Below are 17653 nucleotides of genomic sequence, written 5' to 3'. Positions count from 1 at the left end.
AGGAGCAAGTGTGGCCGTCCTGTTCGCTTCCTACCATGGGAGCTGATGGGGGGGCTCTGAGTGGGGGAGCTTGGGAGGGTCCCTGCGTGACGGGGCTCCCCCACCCCAGTGGCTACACCGTGTGGCCATCTGACGGGCCTCTCAGAGCTGGTGAGAATTTTTAAAAGGAGACAAAACCATCCTAGGACACCATGAAAACAAACTGTTACAGCCCGGAAGGCTTCTCTGGGGGGGAGGGGTCAAACTCCCGTCTGGATTCTTGCTTGATGACCACCACTCCTTGTGGGGGATCACACCCCAACTGCAGTTTTAAAGCCCCCCGATACACCGCTTTTAGTATCTTCCTAAGAACCGTCTCAAAGCCCGTCAGAGCAGTGCCTGAGTTCTGAAACGGGACTTGTACCACGCGCATTTAAAATCCGGCCGCCTCCTTGTCAAGCCAGTCATATCGACAGTCTGCCTACGGACAGTCTACCTGTGTTTTAAGATATTTATTCTCACTTCCAAAATCAGACCACTTCACTGAAGGCCTCTGTACCATCAAGAACACTCAGCAGGGCAATTTTAAAAATGAGATATCAATGTTAGGTGTGGGAAGGACAGAGTCTAGCTCATCATTTTCTGAGGCTCCAGAATCCGAGGTTTGCAGGTGCAAAAGGTCCCGCAGAGGCCAGAAGCCACCAGGTCAACCTTGCAGAGATCTGGACGGAAGGTCGGATCTCAGGTGGGGGCTCCGTGGCTGCTGTTTGGCCAGCAAGAGGGGAGCTGCTTTGAGACGCAGCCGGGCACCTGAGTGGGGCTGCTCGGGCCCCGAAAAGCCCTTACCTGCAACCGGGAAAGCTGGGCCTGTTTTCTAGGAAGGTCCCGCTGAAGGCCGTTCTCCGCGTGGACCCTGCCTTGGAGGTCCGAGAGCTGCTTCTGTAGGGGTTCGAAAGCGGCCCCAAAATCCTTGTGCTGAGCCAGAAGGCTCTGCAGAGACACACAAAGGGATAGCACACAGATTAGGAAATTCCCTTATAGACACCCTGTACAACCAGCCACTCGCCACCAAACCCCAGCCTTCTACTGGCCGGCTCATATCCATTCAGGGGTCACCCCCTCCAGGAAGCCTTCCCAGAGCCCTCACTGGGGTTGGACGCCCCTCCTTGGAATCACCGTGGTGTCCTCACATGACAGTTGCTCTGCTCCCCGTAATGCACACACACCAAATACCACCAGAAGCCTGTTTTTGTCAATAAAGTTTTATTGAGACACGGCTGGTTCACATATAGCCGCTCTCGTGGTTCAGTGGCAGACCCGAGGAGCCGCAGCAGAGAACGTCTGCCCCACAAACCCTAAGATGTTTGCTAAGCGTCTGCTACTTGGGTGAGTGGAGATCCTGGATGTGAATGGCGCGCTCAGCGAGTGCCGGGCGTTTGGTCGTCATTATCATCAGATGCTTGGCAAACATTTGTTACGTAAAATACACCATCCATGACATGCCACGTTACCCCTCTGATGTCGTGCAATCATTCAGGAATGTGCTCCTAACACTGTTCGCTTCCATCTCCAGGTGGTTTGAAGTTTCCAGGCAATTTTCTCATTAGACACGCCCCCACCTTGACCCCCACCCTGGCTTCCTCTGGAAGACAGTCCCGTTTGTCGAGAGAGATTCAGGGGCAGGGGTGGGCACAGCAGGTGCCCAGGACCCCAGTTCAAAGGAGAGCATGTTAATCGCACCGGGTCACAGGTGAGGAGCTGACAAGGGGCTAGGGCAGGCTACCCAGCGGCCAGTGGTGGCGCCGAGGGAGGAGTCCGGGCCCCCTGCCTCCCTCCCCGGAGGGCTGTCCCCAGCACGGTGGCCAGGCAGCCGCGGCGCTCACCTGCAGCTTGCTCTTCCTCTGCAGAAGGCCGTTGTGCAGCAGGTCCCTGTCCCGCACGGAGCTGGCCACCTGCTCCAGCAGGGCCGAGGCCTTGTCCTGGCCGAAGACGCTTGTCAGCAGGTCCTTCTTCAGCTGCAGCATCGTGAGCTGCTCCTTCAAGCGTGAGCTTTCCGCCAGGGCCGCCTACGGGTGACAAGGCCTCAGTGATTCCCAGGGCAGGACCGGGAAGCCTGGGAAAGCGCTGTACCTCCTCTCCATCCATCCCTGCTGCCCGTGCCCACGGCAGACTCAGCTTGGACCCCTGGACCACAGCAGCTCCTGACTGCCCGCTGCCCCCTGGCTGTCCCCCCGGCATCGATGGCCCACACCGCGGCTGCACCTGAACTGAACCGATGGATCCTTTACTCGAGGATCCTCCCATCACTGGCAGCAGCGGGACTACCCCTTGGGTGCTGTTGGGGACATTCTGAAGAGGCTAGGGGCCTATGGGAGCACGTGGGAATTCAGGAGGGCTCCCTAGAGGAGGTGACATCTGAGTGGAGCCGTGACGTGCAGGAGCTTGCCAGGTGAAGGAGGGGCCTAAAGGAGACTTATGTGATGGACGGCTGGCTCCCACGCCCCCTGCACTCTGCACAGCCCAGCCCCTGCCTCCTCCAGGAAGCCTGCCCTGACCGCATCCCCAGCCTACACTCACTCTTCCTGCCAAAGCCCTGTGCCAACCTCAGGCTTCTGCTGACTGACTAGCCATTTGGAGTATGCACCTCTTGCTGATCTGAGGGCCCAGGGTCCCAGAGGCCAAGGGAATTGTGTCTGGCTGGCTAAGTCCTTCCATTTTATACTTGGTGATGTTGCTGAGGCAGAGAGCTGGGCATAGGGCTGGGAAGGGATAAAGGCCCCAACCCAGGTAGGTACCTGCAACCCAAGGCAGAAAGCGATCCTTTCCCTTCAAGTTTTGACAGAGCCCGATGGGTGTTGGGGGCAGAGCTGAACACCCTAGCTGGGGAAATCCAAGACGCCTCCCCAGAGAAGGCGGTGCGGCCGACAGCTCTGGAAGGGCGGAGAGTCCCTGGGGGGCAACCTAAGCATGGCCAACACAGCTGCACTGGTGTCGCCGCCGATGAGGGCAGCCCTGTGGGACCAGCCACCGAGAGAACACGCCTCTTTATCGGGAGGGCGCCCTCCACCCCCTTTTCAGAAAACCCGGACACAACGTCACAGTGGATAGGAATTCAGGCTGAGAAGCTGCCATCATGAGTGTAAGCTCCATACTAGCTGGGAGGCCTTGGGTAGTTCTGAGCCTCAGTTTTCACATCTGTGACATAGGCACAGTCACACCCAACTCCCGGGGTTGGTATAAGGGCCAAAACGGGGCGGTGCTTATTCAGCATGAACCATGACGCACAGTTACAGATGGCTTGTACCCATCTAACTGGCCACTACCGGTTGAATTGTGGACCCCAAAAGATATGAAGTTATGACCCTCCCCCCACCACCGACTACCTCAGAATGTGGCTGTATTTGGAGACAGGGTCTTTACAGAGATAATCAAGTTGAAATGAGGTCATTAGGATGGATGGTAATCCAGTATGACTAGTGTACTTATTAAAAAGGGAAATCTGGACCCAGACACACAGGCACCGAGGCAGGACAACGTGAGGACATGTGGGGAGAAACTGTCCGTGTGACAGAGAAGGCCAAGATTGCAGGGATGGGCCAGGAAACTCCAGGAGCTAGAAGAGGCAGAAAGGATTGTCCCCAGAGCCTTCAGAGACAGCGTGGCCCTCCAGACCCCCTGACTTTGCACTTCCAGCTTCCAGAGCTGTGTGAGAGTGAGTTTCCATCGCCTTAAGCCATCTAGTTTGGGAACTTTGGTACAGTCGTCCTTGGAAACTAGCATCTCAGCCATGCCCAACTTGGGGGCCTGATGCCTTAGTTCTGGAGGAACTTTGCAGGTCGACAGGCTACGCTGAGGCTAAGTGCAGGAGCCGAGCCAGGAAAAACAGGGCTGGCGGCTTGAGCCTGGCCCGTGAAATCCATCCGGCCTGGGAAAGGCTCGTGAGCCCAATGCGAGGCATGATCCCAGCCAGCACGCTGCGTGCACAAACCACAGTCCTGCTCACCTGTTCCAACCCACTGCCCTGGGAGTCCAGAGTCACACTCTAGAAAGACAGTACCTTTCCCTCCCGCCTGGCACAGGTCCTGGGTAGCTTTCTGCCCCAGTGCAGAGGACAGGAGGGAAATGCAATCTGATCTAGTGGGAAAAGCACTTGCTGTAGAGTCAAACAGATCTGGGTCAAAGCCAACTCCACCACTTAGTCACTGTGTGGCCTTGAACAAGTGCCTTCCCCTCTCTGGGATATGGTTTCCTCAACAGTCAAATGATAATAATAAAATTGCCGTAGTGTAAACAGCAGACCTGCTCCCAGGACCCAGTGTGAAAGCAGGAATAAGGAACTTAAGATTCTGGCCTCAGCTCGGCCTCTTGAGTGGTCTGACCTTGAACAAGCACCCTAACTTCTCTCCGGCTCTGATCTCTGTCAGCAACATGAGGAGGAAAATGATAGAAATGGAGACCAAAATCTGTGTACACAGACCTTCACTATATGCGAATTATGACAAGGAATACTGGAAACTACCTAAATCCTGTACACACAGAAGAAAAAAATACCGTTGAATACTATGCAGCCATTTAAAGTGATGACTTTTTGGAAACACTGTATCTTTTTTCCTTAAAATATTTTTCATTGAAGTATATAATAGACATATAACATTATATTCGTTTCAGATGCACAAAATAATGAGTCGATATGTGTATATACTGTGAAATGACCACTGTGACAGATCTAGTGCCAACTGTCACCGTCCAGAGTTATCATTTCTTTTCACGACAATGAGAACTTTTCAGATTTACTCTTTTGGCAACTTTTACAATGAACTACAATATTGACTATGACCACCATGCTGTGCATTACAACCCCATGACTTACTTCTTCTAAAATGGCAAGTTTGTAACTTTTGAGCCCCTTTCCCATTTTTCCTGCCCCCAACTAGCCACCTCTATTCTGTTCTCTGTATCTATGGGGTTGGTTTTCTTTTTCAGATTCCACATATAGGTGGGATTATGTGATTATTTGTCTTTCTCTGTTCAACTAATTTCACTTAACATGATGCCTTCAAAGTCCAACCATGTTATTATAAATGGCAAGATTTCATTCTCTTATGGTTGGGTAGCATTTCTTTATATATCTATATAGACACAGACATAAATATGTATGTGGAGATGGGTACAATTAGAGATAGAGATAGAGACAGAGAGAGAATCACGTGTTCTTTCATCCATTCATCCATCAGTGGACACGTGGGTTGTTTCCAGCCCTTGGCTATTGTAAATAGTGAGGCAATGAACATGGAGTGTGTCCACCTTTTCGAATTAGTGTTTTTGTTCTCTCTGGATAAACACCCAGAAGCAGACTGGCTGAATCATGTGGTAGCTCTATTTTTACAATTTTTGAGGAACCGCCACACTGTTTTTCCACAGTGGCCACGTCAGGTTACATGCTCACCAACGGGTATCATTTCTTGCCATCTGATTTTCGCCACTCTAATGGGTGTGGAGTGATATCCCGCCGTCGGTTTGATCTGCACTCCCCTGCAGATGAGTGACGGGACGCCTCTTCACGTGCCTGCGGGCCGTCTGTAAGGTTCCTTGGATAAATGTCTGTCCAGGTGTCTGCTGGCCAACTGGCCTGCTGTCGTCTGCGGGTCCCCTGTGTGTCACACATTCTTTTTCTCTCGCTCCTCTTAAGATCCTATCTTTATTTTGCACTTTTGACATTTTAATTATAATGTGTCTTGGTGTGGGTCGCTTTGGGGTCATCATATCTGGAACTCTCTGCTTTCTGGACCTGGACGTCTGTGTCTTGCTCCAGCTTAGGAAAGCTTCCAGTCTTCATTACTTCAGATAACTTTTCTGCCCCCTTTTTTCTCTCTTCTCTTTCTGGGACATCTATAGTACAAATTCTTCTGTTTGATGGTGTCACATAGGTCCCTTAAGCTATTTTCATTTTTTAAAATTCTTTTTTTCTTTTTGCTGCTCTGAGTCCCACTGCCCTGTCTTCTAGTTCACCGGTCCCTTCTTCTGCTTTATCCAGTCTGCCGTGAACCCTCCAATGTATGTATCAGTGCCGTTACTTACCCTTCAGTTCTGTGACTTCTGTCTGGTACCTTCTAACTGTTCACGTTGTTTTTTGTGGAAGTTCTTACTGTGTTCATCCACTCTCCTCCTGAGATCAGTGAGCATCTTTAGGACCATTACTTTGAACTCCCTATCAGGTATATTACTTATTTCCATTTCATTGGGGTTTTTTTTTTCCTCCTGAGGTTTTATATTGCTCTTTCATTTGAAACATAGTCCTCTGTTTCCTCATTTTGCTTCTTGGCTCTCTGTGTTTATTTCTATGTATTAGGCGAAGCGGCTCCTTCTCCCAGTCTTGAAGGAGTGGCCTCATGTGTTCAACATTGCCTTAGTTCTTGGTGGTCTCCTGAACCTTTGTGACTGTCTAAAGAGCCTGATCATATTTTTAAAGTTAGCTCTATGCCCTCCATGGGGCTAGAACTCATGATCCTGAGACCGAGAGTGGCATGCCGGGTGCCACCAGCCTGGTTTAAGTTTAACAACACCATTTGCTGAGGGGGTTCTGAGACCTGGCAGTGTGACAAGAGAAGGGGTCAATCAGCACCTAGCTTTGGGCTGATGAGAAGCCGGACCCTCAGGAGGCATCTTTTATGCAAATAGATACAGGCCCACGGGGCCACGATCATAGACTGCGCTGGTCTCCAGACCGGGCGATCTGGAGGCGGCCCCTGCGCTGTGGTTGCAAACATGGGGGTTCCAGAACAGTACGTGAGTCCATTTCCAGGAGACATCGGTGAGCTGTAGCAAAGCCAAGGGACAGTGCAGAGGCAGTGTCCCGCCCTACGTTCTCTGACGGCATCTCCGTATGCCTCTCAGTTTTGTGGCAAAACTGAAGCGTGTCCCTTGGGCTGAAGCTCCAAGACAAGGAAATAGAGTTTTGTCACAGGAAGACTGGAGGTGTGTTTCAGTCGGCTCTCTGTGCAGCGGCCCAGGAGCGACGGCCCTGCAGGACCTGCCTCTCTGATTGGGACAGTCTCCTGTGGGCCCCAGGAACGTAAGCCCCTCCGGCCACCACAGCCAGATGATCAAGGAGCACACCTTGTGTGAAGGCGTGTACTCACCAGCTCTAGCCAGACAGCAGGAAAGCACAGGTCTGGGGTGTACCTGCTCGTGCTAGTGATGGTGGGGGGCTGCTCATGGCAACTGCCGGCTCTTCCGTCCCCAGAGAGAATCCCTACAGGCCCCTTCCCCGGCAGCCTAAGCTCAGCAAATGTATCTCCTTCATATACGGTCCAGGTGCTTTGCAAACTGCCACTCTTGCACTGGCCTCTGGGGCAAGTCTGTGCACAGGCCCTCCACCAGAAGAATCTCCGCTTCCTACAAGACCTTTGGGTCGCCGGGACGTGAACCCCCTTGGTTTTCCAAGTGAGGTGCTTTGGGGGTTTATCTGCTCATCATAGGTCCCAGGGGTCGGGTGCCTGGCGTGGGGCACAAACCCTTCACACCTCGAGGAGAAGCTCCAAACGTGTGAGATGCTTCCTGATTGTGGGTTGCGGAGCTGGGGGAGAGGTTTTGGGCCAGATGGCGTCTCTGCCTCTCCTACCATCTCAGCGAAGCCCTTTTCTCGTCTGATGGAAGCAGCTATACCACTAGCGTTCAGGTCTTTTTCAGAGAGAATTATTCCATATGTAGCGATAGATTCAATGTGTCCATGGGAGGACTGGCCCAGTTCAGGATCTTTCTACACTGCCATCTTGGGCTGGCCCCCTGAACCATTTTATTTTATTTATTTACTTTATTAAGCTTGTTTATTTATTGTGGAAGAGAGAGAGAGCGTGCGCATAAACAGGGGAAGGGCAGAGAGAAGGAGAGACAGAATCCAAAGCAGGCTGTGCGCCTTTCAGTGTAGAGCCCAATGCAGGACTCGAACACACAAGCTGTGAGATCAGGACCTGAGCAGAGATCAAGAAGTCTGACACTTAGCCAACTGTGCCACCCAGGTAACCCTGCGCCCCTAGACCATTTTAAATGAAGCTTGTAAGTGCCAACTAAAAGTATCAGAATACACAACTATATAACATGATCCCAAATACATAAAAATTGCAAAGAATTAATGAAAGCGTTTGCCTAGTGGTGACAATATTGCATGAAAACGGCTAGATGGATTTTCATCAGATACGAAGGGTCTCTTTGGGACTGTCTGACCTAAAGTTGGTTTCTGTGAAAACATATAAAATTAACCTTTGGGAGCCCTGGGAAGTCCCTCAAAAAGACGGGCAGTTGGGGTACCTGGGTGGCTCAGTCGATGAAGCATCCGACTTCAGCTCAGGTCATGATCTCATAGTTCGTGGGTTCGAGCCCGGCGTCAGGCTCTGTGCTGACAGCTCAGAGCCTGGAGCCTGTCTTCAGATTCTGTGTCTCCCTCTCTCTCTGACCCTCCCCTGCTCACACTGTCTCTCTCTGTCTCAAAAATAAACAAAAACATTAAAAAAAAAAAGATGGGCAGTCATCTTTCAGAGCCTGGGAGAAGGAAGCCCACAGGACCTCCAGAAGGAAAGGCTATGCCCTGACACTGAAGAAATACGAACAGAGAAAACACACCGTTGTTCCAGGGTGAGCCCCGAGTGGAGAATCATGGGAGCAGACACCCCAAACTACAGGCTCTGGTGCACAATGGCTGAGCAGCATGCTTCACGGGGAGGAGAAGCCAGCCCTGGTTAAAGGGCCTCCGCAGAAATGCCAGGCTGGAGAGCAGATGTGGTGCTGTGTACCTCACTCAGCAGGCCAACAGGGGTCCCACGGCTTGTGACTTGTGAAATCGTGGGTGCTTTTTGTGGCCTTCTTCACAAATCTTTACATTCTCCAAGTAGGCATGGCTTTTATAACCAGAATGAAAGTTAATATAAAATAAGGCTTAGGGGCACCTGGGTGGCTCAGTCGGTTAAGTGTCCGACTTCGGCTCAGGTCATGACCTCCTGGTTCGTGGGTTCGAGCCCCACATCGACCACTGTGCGGACAGCTAGCTCAGAGCCTGGAGCCTGCTTCGGGTTCTGTGTCACCCACTCTCTCTAAGTTAAAATAAAACATTCAGAAAAATTTTTAAATAAGGCTTACATTTAACAGTATTTCATGTCTCCTCCCACTTGGTGTGTCTTAGAATCACTAGACCCCAAAGTCCATGGGCTTCAGAGCTCCAGGACACCGGAAGGCCACGGCGACGGCACAGACAGAGCTGCCATGTTGACCGGCGTTTGCCGTGACTCCGCCCTCTGCTCACCCAGCACTCATTCCTCTTTCTTGCTCACCAAACAGCCGGCATTTTGTTTGGGTGACAAAGAGCCCAGTCCCAGGTTTTAAAATAAGTTTCTAGACTCGAGATGGGGATGCTCCTACCCTTGGTGCCAAGGCAACAAAGTGAAACTTAGATGAAGTTTCCAGTCCCTATAAACGCCCCACTTGACCAGAAATGCAGGCTATCCAGTCCGTGATGCCCAAAACCAAGCCAGCCCTGGGCCTTCTCACCCCAAACAAGGCTGACTGTCAGCCAATAAGAATTTTCTATTTGTCTAGCTTGTTCTTTATTCTTTACCCTATTAAACCTTCCTGCCTTCTGCCCCGTTCTGCAGCTCAACAAAAGGACACCTCCACCTCATTAAGTGTGAAATAGTTTGTTTGTATCATGTAAATGGTCTTCTTTAATCACTTTTTACCATAGGGTTAGGTCTATAATTGGTATAAGCCAGTCCTGGCAAGCCCATCATCCTCACCCAGTGATTGGGCCAGGGATGGTCATGTGACCTAGCCTAGCCAATGAGATGTAAGGAGAGTCCGCTGGGGCTTCTGGGAAGTAGGGTTTGCCTCCCTGTTGGAAATGGGGAACGGAGAAAGCCTTTTTGCCCCCGTGCTGTTCAATAAGATGTTGTTCGTATGAAGATGCAAGCTTTCTGTGGTGGCAGCCATCTTGGGGCCATGAGAAGAGATGTGGCCGGGAGCTAGAGAGAGCCTGGGTCTGGGAAGATACTGTTGAGCTAGCAAGGCCCACTCTGGGACCACCTCAAAGTCTCTGGCTTTTAAGCTACCATCGGTCAGAATTTGTCAATTGTCCCAGGCATCCTAACTGACACACACAGCAAAGGTAATGCTGTGTAACACGCTCTCTCTCAGAACTGCTCATGCTTTCACCTCTGCGGGAGGGTCCTGAAGGATGTGGTGGGGGAGGGTCAATACAGAGTCCTCGGGTGACACCAGGGACCAGGCTTGGCCTCCTCCCCACAAACTGAGGATGACCGTCGTCGCTGCTAACAGTAACATTTCCTGTGCAAACTTAAGACTTGCCAGGCAGGGCGCGGTGAGCTCTGCCCAGACCTGGAGTAGGCAGGAACACGCCTTTCCCTGGAAGAACGCTACAGCGTCGTGCTTGGCTGGTGGCCTCCGCCCCGCCCCCCTGCCCGGGTCAGCCCTCCGGAGGATCGCGGTTACCTCGATCTGGGGCAGGAAGGTGTGAATGGAGGGCAGGTCTGGCAGGCTGGCGGTGACATCCAGGAGCTGCTCGGCCAGGGCCCTCCACAGCCGCAGGTCCTGCAGAGGCCGCTGGACGCACCGCCACAGCTCCACCCTGGTGGCGTTGCGCAGTCTGGTGCTCCTCCCCTTCAGGCTGAGGGCCCGTGGAGGGGAGGAAGAGAGAGAAGACAGCGGGTCAGTCCAGAACTGAGGCCTCCGCTGGGCCCCCCGGGGAGCCCAGCACGCACAGTTCCCCCTGGGGGCCTCTCCCCCATCCGCAGGCTGCCCGGAGTGGCCCAGCACACGGGAAGGAAGCCAGTTCCCAGACAGCCTGCGGCCCAGCTTCATGACCAGAGAATCTGAGGCCTTGAACAGGAAGCATGGGGCCCCTCAGAAGCTAAAGTAAAATCCCTTCCTGAGTAACACACCCACCCTCCTAGGCCCAAATAATTTCTAGAAATAACTTTCAAATTCAATGCCCAGCAGCCAGTCATAGATGGCCAGCACAGAAAACCCTCAACGAGAGAACCTGGAGAGAAGGGGAGACCCTTGGCCACCCCATGCCCAGGAAATTCGGGTCCCTGCCACCGCCTTAGTGCCCCTGGAGGAATTGGGGCCCCCCACGAGGGGGGAGGCCCCTGAGTTCATTCTGACGGAAGCCCTGTGACAGGCAGAGGGATGAGGATGAGAGGTGCTCTGGAGAGGGGGACAATCATGCTGTGTTCACGAGGCCTCTGAGACCCACGTAGCCATGGGGTGGGGTCTCTGCTTGGCTCTGCCTGAGCCCAGAGCCCGAGGGGGAGGTAGAGGCCGGTCTGAAAATGCTATCTCCACACCACGTGCGGGCCGGGGGGTGGCAGCTGGCTGGTGACTTGGCCAGCGCTAAGCTGCACATAGATGTAACGGAAATCAGTGAATGAGCCGCTCAGCAGAGCACCAAGCCAAGGCCAGTCCTCCTTCTGGGAACCAAACGCCAGTCGTGGATTAGAGAGTTACCACATCACAAGAGGAAGCCAGCCCACCTCCCAGCAATGCTTTAGAGGAGGCTGGAAGGCCCCATGAGTGTCAGGTTCACAGCGTGCCCTGAGCCCCACCGCCCCCACGGCCCGGGTACCTCTGGTAGTCCTGGAGCGCGGCCACCACGCTGTCGGAGAGCGGCTGCAGGTCCTGGGGTGAGAGGAGGAGCGCCTTCAGCTGAGCCTGCAGCCGGGTCACCCGGGGCTCCTCGGCCGTCAGGGCCGCCTGCGTCGCCTGCAGCATAGGGAGGAAACCCGTGGGGCACGGGAGAGTGAGCGATGGGGCAAGAGCATGGCTGGTGGGAGGGGGCTAGCCTGGGGGAAAACTGTCACCGAGGGCGGGGACTGGGGACCCTGGGAGCGCGGCCCCTGCTCTCCTGCTTCCTGCCTCGAACTCAGCATTTGTTCTTGCTAAGCTGGCTTCCTCCTTATGCTCACTGGCCTCCCAGTGGGTCGTGAGTAGCTGAGCCTAATAACAGGAACAACTCAGGTCCAGGGAGCATCAGCTTGGTGCTGAGGGCTCTGGCTGTCCCGTTCACCGAAGCAGGACAAAGACTCTAGAAGCATCCTCCATGCCCCCACGTTCTACACGAGGAAACGCCCTCTGAGAGATCTCCCATGGGTGCAGACAAGGAAACGGCGGACCCAGCGTGGGCGCCGGGCTCTCTGGCTCTTAACCTCACTCTTCAGCACCAAAGGGAAGTGATCTTGAGATGCTTTGAGAACCCAGTCGGTGTTAGCCGCAGGCCGAGAGGCTATGTCCCCTGAGCACCCCCAAACCACAGGATTGCATTCTGACACCAGACCCGGCCCTTTCCGGCTGCCCCGGGAAGTGCGGAGTTTGACCCTGGCCTTGACTCTTGCTGGGTACGATGTTCACTGGGAGGTGAGCCTGGGTAGCGGATAGTGCTCTGGTTTTGGCACGGCATGGCTGTCCCGGAAAGCCCCCGTCGACCCCTTCTGAGCTGTTCGACCTTTGGCTGTTCCCTCATTGGTAAAATGGGGCCACCCCCCAACCCCTGATGATGCACTGGGTACAGAGCGGGAGCCTCGCCGGGCCCCTTCCCAGCTGCCCCTCATGCAAGCTCGTGCCTCGGTCCAGACCCTCCATTCACAGGGACCGGAGGCGGCCCCAGCCAGGCTCGGTGAGGGAAGGACCACACGGGACGAGTTTGGAGCTGGAAAGCAAGTTCAGACAGAGCGACTGTAGGCCGCAGCCAGGGGGAGGAGGGGACACCCTACGGGCAGCAGAATGTGGAATCTGCCTGGACAGCCTCATTCACTCTCAAAAACAGGCTTGTCCGTATCCAGTTATTTGGCAAATGTAATGAAATCTGTACAAGATTTCCTAGGAGATGAAGACACATTGGGTGCGTGTGAACTGGCACTTTCCAGACTATTCACGAAGAAGTCCCACACACGAGTGCCCAGGAGGGCCGGCCAGCCGACAGACAAGCAAGTCCATGGCCGAGACAGGGCAGGTCTGTGGTCAGGAGCAGGATCACGGCCTGCCTGCCTCAAGAGAAAGGCCTGTCCAGACCACAGAGGTCAAGCGTCACATTAGGGCTGCGCAGGTCCCGGAAACATCCAGCGGCCAGGATGGGAGCATCTGGGAGCCGCAGGGGGAAGGCTGCTGCCCCGCCGTGCTGGCCTGGCTGAGCACTGCCCCTCTCTGGATGCAGCTGCCTGCCTTGTGGAAACAGAGGGGCCCCTTCCTGCCCAGCGGTCCCAGCTCTGCAGCCACCATGGGGGCGTCTCTAGTTTCCGGATCCCTGGGATGCCCGAGAGGGGGCGCTCTATGAGCCAGCTGTGATGCACTCTAGTTTAGCCACAGAACTGTTCTGACTTCAACCTCAGCTGCTGAATTTCTCCCTGAAACGCATGCATGGTCCTGCCCTGGTCTGCGTAAGGAGGTCACAGATCCCTCCCTGCCCCCTGTTCTCCGTGGGGAAGGGTCCTGGGACTGTGGGCTGAGAGATCAGGAGGTGCTCACAGCCGGACTGAGCTCCAATGTTCTCGTTCCTGGTCCTTGGCTCTCTTTATGCTCATTTTCCAAAACTGGGAGTCTGAGCTGGCGCGGCAGTTGGAAGCATGTGCTGTTGAGTCAGACTGTCTAGGGCTAAGTTCAAATCCCTGCCACCCCCAGTAGGGTGCATAACCACAGGCAGGTCTGGAACTCCGCAGTGCCTCCGTGTCCCCATCTATAAACGGGGAGGGCGGCAGTGCCCCCCGCATAGCGTGACACAGCACCCAGCACAGTGCAGGCCGGTAAGGACAACCCCTGCTGTGTCGGTTTCAAAGACCAACGTGTCGCTCAGAGATACTTTCTAAGTTGCACTTTCAACTGCGGTCCTGTCACAACCCATTTCTTTGAATTGTGCCCATGTCTCAAGGGAGGAAACCATCCAGATTTCCTTTTTGGTGCGAGATAGCATAGCTGTACTCTGCCTTCCCCCTGCTCTGCCGGGCCACGGGCACCTCCAGCCAACGCAGGTCGGGCTGCCCCGCGGCCATGCACCTGGCCTGGTCCCAGGACACCCAGCCGCTCCAAGGGCCGGGCTGCAGCAGGAGAGGCGGGTCTGCTCCTTGCTATAAAACACATCGTAAGTGCAAACAGCACCTGTGCGAATGCTCATTTAAGAACAAAAGTCTTTAGCAGTAAATTCCAAGCTTCTCTTTCATTGATTTCGGTGAGTCATGGCCTGATCATCATTGGGGTGACTGGACTCGGGTGGGACAGAGAGCCTCCGCAGGGACGCGGTCAGCTCCGGCCTCAGGAGCGGCTCCCTGAAACCCAGCCGGGCACAGGCGGGGCACTGTCGCGCTGGAACAGTGGCAGGGCCCTCCAGGCCTTCCCTCCCGAGTTTGTACTGTTTAAGCATCAATTTTGGCGGGTGCTGTGCTAAGTACTTTTTAAGTTTTCACGGGTTCCCCCCTGTCCGTATAGAACTGAGGTTAAAGTATTTCTCCCAAGGCCACCTGGTTAGCAAGAAGAGAGGGCAGGACATGCACACACGCAATCTGACCCCAAAGTCGCCGCCCTTTGCTGCTGCGCAGGCCACCTCTCGAGGAGCCGATGTGGGCAGTCCTAAAGAGGAAGTCGGTCTCTTTGCGCTAAGTTGATCGCAGCAGCAGAACCTGGTCTACTATGGGACTCCATGAGCCCTAAAGAGTAAGCACTTTGGTTCTACCCACACAAAAATATTTTTGCAAATGGGCAAACATCAGAAGGAAAAGAGAAAACAGAACAATGCGGAGTGGCGGTAGGGTCTGGCGAACTTTGCTTTTAAACACTTCCCCTCACGGGGCCGACGTGAAGCTAACCCACAGAGCTGATAAGTAAAGATAGGAATGAGGGAGGTTGTTAATCGTTATTTAAAAAACCTCTCTGTCCATTAGTCAGACCTCGAGTGTGCACATGGGTGAGAGACAGGCGACTGTGCTCTGTTGGATGTTGTGTCTGGGTCGGAACCCACCCAGCCTCCTAGGATGGGCACTGTTGGCTTGGTCTCCCTAGAACCCCATTGTCTGTACCCTAAGCACTTTTCTCTCACCTAACTCTCCCTGCTCTGGGCTCAGGAAGTCCATTCCATGTGCCACTGCTGGGCAAGGGAATGGCAGACTCCTAGGCAACCCACCTCTGGTCTTATTTGCCCATAAACTCACTGTGTGATCTTGGGGATGTTGGAGAGGGGGAAGGAAATCTCTTCAGGCCTCAGTTTCCTCATCTGGAACATGGGTACAAACACCCAACTTGTGTACTCCAGCCAGGGAACTTAGATTACCAAACTCTAGAGGGACCAGAGTCAATGTGGTTGGAGCTTAGCATGACTCTCCGCATGCAGAGCAGCTCCACGTCGTGATGCCCTGAGGCACACACGTCACCTGGACAGTCCCTGTCCTAGCCAAACCCCACTCACCGAGTAGAGTCTCCAGCGGGCCACCAGCTCGTCCTCGGTCCCCTCCTTCGCCGCGGGCTCCAGACCCTCCTCGGCCAGCCTCTGAAGGTCCTTCCTGAACTCGGCCAGCTCGGCCTCCAGCTGCCGCCTCTGCTGCTCACAGGCTCCCATGGACTCCAGCAGGCCCTGCAGCCGCTCCCCCTCCTCCTCCCAGAGGGCTCGCAGCTTGTCCAGAACTTTCCGCATCTCCTCCAGTTCTTCGGTGATCTTCTCCGCACCCAGAGGAGAGGTGTTCTGGATGACACCCACAGCCTCCTCCTCCAGCCTCCTCAACGACTCCTCACCCCGGGGGAAGTCACCGGCGATCTCCTGAAGGGGGTGGGACATACAAGGTGGGAATAGACATGATGTGCTGGATCCCTGGGAATGTCATACTGAACACCAACTCCTAGATGAGAGCCAGAGGCACCTTTCCAAGGGGTGGACTGTCCACCTCCCTGGCACTTAATACCACAGGAGGACACAATTCCCTTCCCTCAACTTTTACAGCCATTTGATTAAGTCGAGGAGAAAATCCAGGTTGGGTATTTCTGCCTTTAACTCTCTCTGACATGTGTTGATCTTCTTTTTTAACAAAGACCAGAGGCAGCCTCGGGCTTGGAGCCTTCAGCTGGCAGAAGTGAGGGGCCAAATAGAACCTAACAACCCCCTTGGGTTTCGTTACATTTATTTGTATGGTTATCTACTAATTATGAGTGAGCACGACGATGATCAAAATTTCCCTTTCATATAACTATTCACTAGTTTTCATTTAAAACATTTATAGAGGCACCTTTAAATCTATTTTATTTGAACGTGCCTTCAAAATATTTTACTTTTTTGTTGAAATGGAATTGCATGGAGTAAAACACATAGATCTTAAGCATTACCATTCAGACTTTTGAGAGATATGCACGCCCATGTAGTCCACAGTGTAATCAAAATATAGGCATTTCTAACATCCCAAAAGATTCTAGAACTCTACATACCTGAAATCACAGACTATATTATCTTTTGAAATTGGCTTCTTCTCACATCATGTTTTTTAGATTCTTCCATGCTGTTGCAGGTATTAGCACTTCATTCTTTTTTATTGTGAGTAGTGGCTCTTTATATATAGATAGCGACAGAGATAGAGACATGTGACCCGTGTCTATATCCATCTCTATACCTATCTCCTGTTCCAGATATGTTAATCCAACACTCTGCTGGTTCCGATGAATGTTCTTATTTATACTGGTCACGTAAGATTTTGGGGGGGGTGTCATTGGTCTTTAAAGAAGAGTCAACTTACATACACATATTAAACGGTACAGGTGCTGTCGATCTGTGGCAAGAATTATAAAGTAGTCCTTGCACTACTGACGATAATCTAACACTCCCTTTACAGAGGAAGTCAGAAGTTCATTCAAGGTCACCACAATTCAGGAAGGCCAGAGAGGACCAGGCCCGACACCTACCCCAGGGCTCCTCACCCACGGCGCTGCTGACAGCCGCAGTCGGAGGGGTCCATCGCGGGGGCTGTCCCGCACATCCATCTGCCACGTGCCTCTGGCATCTCCACCCCCAGTTGTAACAACCAAAAAACGTCTCCAGACATTGCCAGGTGTCCCCCATTTGAGACCCACTGGTCTAGACCACGCTCATGGCCTCGGGTTTCCAAATGCCCTGCTGGCTCAGAGATTTCCGGAAAGCCGCCAAGGCCCCACACGTTACACTACATCCCACGCATCTCCTCTTGTGGCATCTGTGTGCCGTGGATTCTGTGTCCCACGGGGGCCCCCTGCACACCCCAGTAAGTAAACGACCACCCAGAACCCCATGGCCGAGCCTTTCCTCGGAGGGCCCTCTGGTAGAGACGCGGTCAAGTTCACCTGCAGCACGCAGAGACGGCGCTCCGTGGTCAGCATGCAGTCCCGCCGGAGGCAGCGGCCCACCTTCTCCACCACCGCCTTCAGCCACAGCTGGAACTCCTCCACGCGTGCCTGGAAGTGCTCGTGCTCCCGGGTCACCTGCTCCAGCAAGTCCACTCTGTCCTGTGGGGGGAGGCGAGGACAGTCACCACCCGTGCAGGTCCCCAGGCCAGGCCGCCCTTGGCCTTCAAGGCCTTGCGTGTGTGTGTGTGTGTTTAGGGTATGTGTGTGTTTAGGGTGTGTGTGTGTATGTGTGTTTAGGGTGTGTATCTGTGTGTGTGTATGTTTA

At 53.6% G+C, this 17653-nt stretch overlaps 1 protein-coding gene across 3 annotated transcripts in view; it reads right to left on the bottom strand.

The window, feature by feature from the left end:
* The window catches only part of SYNE3 (spectrin repeat containing nuclear envelope family member 3), an 89368-nt gene that overhangs the window by 24384 nt on the left and 47331 nt on the right, over positions 1–17653 (bottom strand). For all 3 annotated transcript variants that reach the window (XM_029951050.1, XM_029951051.1, XM_029951052.1), the window contains 6 exons: positions 17326–17487; positions 15434–15781; positions 11612–11748; positions 10477–10651; positions 1863–2045; positions 826–969 (listed from right to left, as the gene is read on the bottom strand). In XM_029951050.1, coding sequence (XP_029806910.1) covers positions 826–969; positions 1863–2045; positions 10477–10651; positions 11612–11748; positions 15434–15781; positions 17326–17487 — 1149 coding nt within the window. The remainder of the gene's footprint in view (positions 1–825; positions 970–1862; positions 2046–10476; positions 10652–11611; positions 11749–15433; positions 15782–17325; positions 17488–17653) is intronic.

This window comes from Suricata suricatta, chromosome 9, assembly GCF_006229205.1.
Source record: "Suricata suricatta isolate VVHF042 chromosome 9, meerkat_22Aug2017_6uvM2_HiC, whole genome shotgun sequence".
Classification (NCBI taxonomy): domain Eukaryota; kingdom Metazoa; phylum Chordata; class Mammalia; order Carnivora; family Herpestidae; genus Suricata; species Suricata suricatta.
This window is presented reverse-complemented; position numbering and strand designations above follow the sequence as displayed.